The sequence below is a fragment of the Fulmarus glacialis genome, unplaced genomic scaffold (genome assembly GCF_000690835.1).
Source record: "Fulmarus glacialis isolate BGI_N327 unplaced genomic scaffold, ASM69083v1 scaffold26356, whole genome shotgun sequence".
NCBI classification, from domain to species: Eukaryota; Metazoa; Chordata; class Aves; order Procellariiformes; family Procellariidae; genus Fulmarus; species Fulmarus glacialis.
In genome coordinates this window covers 1,190-7,014 of record NW_009216591.1, presented here as the reverse complement: position 1 = coordinate 7,014, position 5,825 = coordinate 1,190, and the positions used below count along the sequence as shown (strand labels likewise).

Here is a 5,825-nt window from a genome sequence, read left to right as displayed (position 1 = left end):
CAACTCTATGCAATATAGGGAGATTACAGTCAAATAGAATTAATATATTGAACATCCATGATCTCTAATAAGGTCTTCATTATTCTCACTGATTGCAAGGATTTCAGGTTGCTCATTGCAAAGCTGACAAGCCCACAGAGCTGTGGATAAATCACCAGATCACACGTGTTTTTAAGGATGTTATTTCACTTCACACTGGGTCATTTTAGTTTTTCAACCACTCATTCACTAAACTACTTATTTGCTTTAAGAAGAACACATTTCAAAGGGATGATGCTCTATGAAAGCAAATATTAACTATGACATTAATGCTGTATGAAATGGCTAAGACCCCTTTAAAAGGCAAAACCCCGCACAAGTTTGACATATCCAAATATACAAAACAAGAAGAAACGCAGTACCTCCGATCTATACTAAAAGAACATATTTTATCTCATATTCACAAATGCAAATACCAACCAAAGAAGAGTACTCCATTTAAAATCTCCAACGTAGCATTGATTTCCAGCTCCCAAACCCCACGTACTCGGATACCCCTGTACACCCTCCGATACCTCGCAACAGCCAGTTCGCTCAGGTCCTTCCTGCTGGGCACCGAACACCAACCAGAGTTAGTGGTGGGCCCAGTATGAACACCAAGTATTACATTCTCACGCTGACAATGCTACAACCAAAACTTCTGATTATTTCAAGGCATTTCCCAAAGATCTTTTCTCACCTGGTAGTGATACAGCGCTAGTGTTCATGTCAGCTAAAGCGCAGTATCCTGTTTGCATGGGGAGCAAAATCAGACGCCGTCAAGCGTGCAGAAATCATCAGCGTGCTGCAGAATTACATCAGCTGTGATTCTGCCCCAAAGGGTTAGTTAATCTCTCTGTTAACATACAGAAGGCAAAAAACGTGGCAAACTTGCCAACTGCCTGAAAGTTTAGTAACTATGGCTAAGACTAGTGTTGGCATTCATTTTAAAAAAAAAAAAAAAAAAAAAAAAGGAGCCATTCGGAGGGGAAAACAAGCAGAGATGGGGGAGGAGAGAAAAAAAAAATAAAGAAAAAGTACATACTATGTACACAGAGCAAAAGATGTTAGACAGAATTTTGTAATACTGAGCACAAGCTGCTTTCTAACCACAAAAAAAGACAACTTTTTCAAAATTCAGAGGTTTTTTTTGAGGCAAAGAAGAGGTGAATAAGGAGAAACTAATGCAACTAATGCAAATGTGGATTAAAAGTCAGAGTTTGCAGGGCTCACAGAGCCGTTATCTTCAGGAAATCCTCCAGGCCCCAGTTTTGGTGAAATGGGTAGCTTCAGTCCTTGGTTTTAACTCTACTTCAGACTCAGTATCCAAAAACTGGGCTGAAATTTTTCAAGTCTCAACTCCAGCGTCACTCGGGTCAGTTGAGCTGAAACTCGCAGGGGTTGGCTTTCCCTGGCAGCCCCGTAAATGAACATGAAATCTTTAAAGCGAGGAGCACAGCCCAACCACGCTTCACCAAAATGTTCATTTCCAGTAAAAAGGAAATCTCCACCTCCCTTCTTCACCTTGCATCGTAGCAGGGTTCGTATAGGGCCTCGCCATTCCCCACTCGCTTCATCCTGCTGGAAAATTCTGTTTTTCTGTCTGTAGACTTTCTGGACGCCGACATCAACCTGTGACACGTGGTTCTCTGAATCGTGGGAAACATTTCGGATAGATCCTTTCACCACTAGATGTGAAGAAGACAGGAGCTGGTTACGGAGCAGCAGGTAAGTAGTTCAGGGACTAGGAGCTGACTGAATGAAATAATTGGAGAAACACATTTGTTGGGCAGTTTGTAAGCCCACCACCTACAGGTGGACACATTTCTGAGCTTACACTTCTGAGCTTTCCTCCTTTACACGGGGGATCCCTACGCAAACAGTGCTACGTGCTTGGAAGCATGCTTTCTGACCACTCAGATCAGCTACATCTGAGGAAAAAGCGTATCACTCGCTTGATAATGCAAAGCAGCAGTAAAGCACGTGAAAAGAGGTCAGCTCAGGGATTCAGTTTTTTCAGTCTTTGTTCCAAGACAATGACTGTCACAGACCACCCCCTTCCTGTCTCCAAAGGAAAAACTCTGAAGTTTTTCCTTTGACAGCAGTAACAGAGGTGGATCCAAGAAGAATTAGAATATGATTTGATTGGAAAAAATAGGAGCTTGTTAAACGTTTTAGATTTAAAGGTTTGAGATTTTTTTCCCCTCAAAAGAAAATGGCACTCACCCATCAAAAGACACTTTGGGAGCTGATGAACAACATGCAGGACTCTTAAAGTGGCTTTGTTTGAAGCCTTTTTTAAAAACCACATAGCATACACGTACCTCCTTCTCCCAAAATGATCCTAGCTGTTTTCTGGGAACGAAAGCATAATAAACCATAGTCTTTCTGACTGAAAGCATCCTTTGCATCAGCCGTGCATCCCATCTGACAGGTGTTTGCTGTCCCGAAGCCACCTCTCTCATTCTCACCACCCCCATTTTTCACAGCAATCAATTATTCTTCTATTAACTAAATGAATTTCAAGCCCATACCCAGAGAAGGCTCAGAAAGAAACACGCCACCATTTGAGCCAAGAGCTCTTGAGCAAATGAGAGGTTACCAATGCAACGGGAACATCACTGTGCTTCTGCCACAAAACTCTTTCATTCAGGTACAGAGAACTCAACAACCCGAGAGACAGAAAAAGCTTATTTCTGAAGTTTCCAAGAACTTCCTTATGTAATTCCATTTCCAAGGGAATCCGGAGTTTTGTGTAACAGATGTCTCTGCTCTCCGTCTCCCTCTTTGTGTGATCATTTTTAATCAGATGCCATCAGTCTGTTGACAAGCTATAACGCACTTGTTCCTGGCCCTCCAAGTTGCTCCTGCGCTGCTCAGGGCCCAGTGACTGAAGACCTCCATCATAAGAATAACTATAAAGCCCCTATTCACTTCCCAGTGTCATTTACACTTTCATTAGCAGCTAATCAAAAAAGCTGATGGTAGCGATTTGTGAGCTTAGGGCAGGAAAATCAGGCCGTAAATAAACAGTTCAAAGGGCTGTTTCTTCTGCTCTGTGGCTGCTGTAAGTGTGGGTGCCCCCGTTGTGTGCCTGGCCCCCCCCACTGCCAGTCTCTGGGCTTTCAGGCGGTGCAGAGGGAGAGCGCCTTGCATGGGAACTGCTAACTTCATCCAGTGGAAACAATGGTCTGGATTGCGTCAATTAATTTAGAAGAAGAAGAAAAATTACCAGCTAAGGAGCACTCTAAGGGAAGCACGCTCCACACTCTGTATTAGCACAATGATGTTGGCGTTTGATTTTATCAGTAGCCTTGAAGCATGGCAACCCCTAGTAGAAAAGCAGCAATTTGGTTTTTTAAACATTCAATAGGGGTAAATATAGTTCATAGTTTTATTTCTTTACGTAGGTACATTTACAGCAATATAATTGTGGCCATGTGGAGAGGCAGCTCTACAGCTTTAGCTATTGGACATAATCAAAGAGGTATAAATTTTCATGTGCAAAACTATGGGAATAAAATGAACAAATCATGATCGAGAGAAAAAGAAAAAAATCATATTGCATTATTAAGTAGAGAAAATGGAAAAAGCTTTTAATGTACTATTGAATCAATATTTCTTATCTTATGGATACCTTATCTTACGTTTTCTCATAAGGCATAGAACCTAACCAGTATGTCACTGAAGGAAATTTAAATTACCCGAAATCCTCAGCTAAGCTACAAACCACTCACTACCTCTGTAGAAAAAGAACTAGGAATAGGAAGTGTGCGAATTGTGGGGGAAGAGAGAAGGCACATTCATCATCGGGGGGAAGCGGTTGAAGGGAATAAAAAGGAACATACTAAGCACGTATCACCTGTGTGTGTGTGTGTCTACACGCATGTGACTTTGCTACGTGTGAGAGCCAGCAGCACGCTTGTGAGAATTACTTTCAGTTCAGTTTTAGATCGTAACCTTTCTGCCTGCAGGAAATGAGGACCTTGAAAGACAGCTTCTCCCTTCTAGGTTTCATTTTCTCCCCCCATTCAAATTCTTTTTCACACAGCTAGGTTTTTTTCTTGGCTCAGAGAGCACAGTCATGCCGTTACTTTAAGAAAAGAAGCAAATAAATCCAAATAATCAATGCATAATTAAAGGCAGAATGACTTCCCTTCAGTCAGCTTACCAAAATCACTGCTGCAAATGGCCATAAGAAGTTCCACGTTGTCACAAGGACGGCACATAGCTAGAAAAAAAGAACAGTTAGTTACTTATAATACTATACTATGTCCCCAAAAAGGACTGGGGAATTACCAGAGGAAATGGGGCAGAACTACTAGCTTAAAGAGCGTTATGATCAGATGCAAACCAAAATTCTTGTTATGCAAATACAGCCAAAGCAAATAAGCACAGAGGATTTGTAAGAGTCATTGAGCGACAACAGGGCCTGATAGCATATAATCCCTGTAACAACTGATGAAGCATGCAAAAAATAGAGCAGAAAACACAGCACCTGGCACATACCTATCCTTTATAATTTTTCAACCTTTTCAAATTTGGTTCTGTTTTGACAGAAAGAGGGGAAGATCCTCCTATATTACTTCTGGATTACAAAAGACAAGAATAAAAACAAGTATCTGTGTGTGTGCTGGGAGCTACGATGACTTCAGACAACGAGCAGCTCCACAGCCAGGGAACACTCCGGCATTGCCTACTGAAATGGTAGTTATCCAGCATGGATGTGGTTGAATTTTATTCCAAGTGTGGGCTAGCAGCATAAGTCATTCCATATGTTAGTGATAAAAGAAAACACCCCATGCCACATCTGGTCGTAGGGTTCATTGAATCAATCGGGCTCTGTTCCCCCATAAATGTAATTTGTTATCCACACCCTTGGTACGTGCCCTGTTTGTTATCAAAAGCTCCCGTCTTGAGTAGTGGGCAATCAGGCCAGTGATCCTATTCAGCACTTCCCAAAATAAGCACATTCCCTGAGTTAATGCCATGAAGCTCCAGCAAACAGCAAAGCCATGCAAAGTGGCACAGATTAACGAAGAGGAGAGGAGAGGACAACTCAAAAGCACTATGGCTGCTCTTTTTTTTAACCTCTCTGCTTTAAGGGCAGCTTCTTGCCGTTGCAACACGGCTTGAACACTCCCCTTTGTAACAGGCGGTTTGCCCAGGGCAGCAGGGATATAACGGCAGCAGTACGAGGGTCCTGATTTTTCAGAACTGGGATGGAAAAGAGCCCTCTTCAACCTCAGCGCTCCTTGGATACATAAATGGCGGAGGGGGGGTAAGCATTATTAGGTGTAGGATTATGTTGGTGTAAGAATAGGAAAGAAAAGTAAACGAAGTTTCAAGCAATTTAGATGGCTAATCCAGTTCTCAAAAGATCAGTCTAATTTCCAGCGACTGTCTTGAGGCCTTCGGTTCCTGATGAATTTAAATCCTTTCTGAACGTGGGATTTAGGCTCCTAAAACCCACTCAGGTGTTCCCAATGATGGTTCTGCCAGGGGCTGGGGACACCCATGATCACAGTGCACACATCCAGGACCAAGCTGGCTGCTCATGGAGAGACAGAGCTTCTCTTTATATTGCAGCGTTCCCTCCCGTGCCTATAGGATGCCCCTCATGGTGGAGATCTGAAAACATACTGCACCCGCCAAACAGTCAGCGAGCTGGCAGAAGGATCTCCCTTGCAATGACAAACCCCTCAGCCCAAAACAGCTTCTGTCACTAGGGACGCGCTGGCAAGGTCAATGGATATCGGATGCCACCTTGGATCTGACCCAACACCCAGGCCCCGACGCCGGCCCTG

The 5,825-nt window shown here is 43.0% G+C and overlaps 1 protein-coding gene across 1 annotated transcript in view; it reads right to left on the bottom strand.

Annotated features, from left to right (window-relative positions):
• Positions 1-1,326: 1,326 nt before the first annotated feature.
• LOC104077945 (meteorin-like protein) overlaps positions 1,327-5,825 on the bottom strand; it is a gene marked incomplete at its 5' end in the record, with an annotated part of 4,907 nt that continues 408 nt past the window's right edge. The window contains 2 exons of the mRNA XM_009579369.1: positions 1,327-1,706; positions 4,190-4,249. Coding sequence (XP_009577664.1) covers positions 1,327-1,706; positions 4,190-4,249 — 440 coding nt within the window. The remainder of the gene's footprint in view (positions 1,707-4,189; positions 4,250-5,825) is intronic.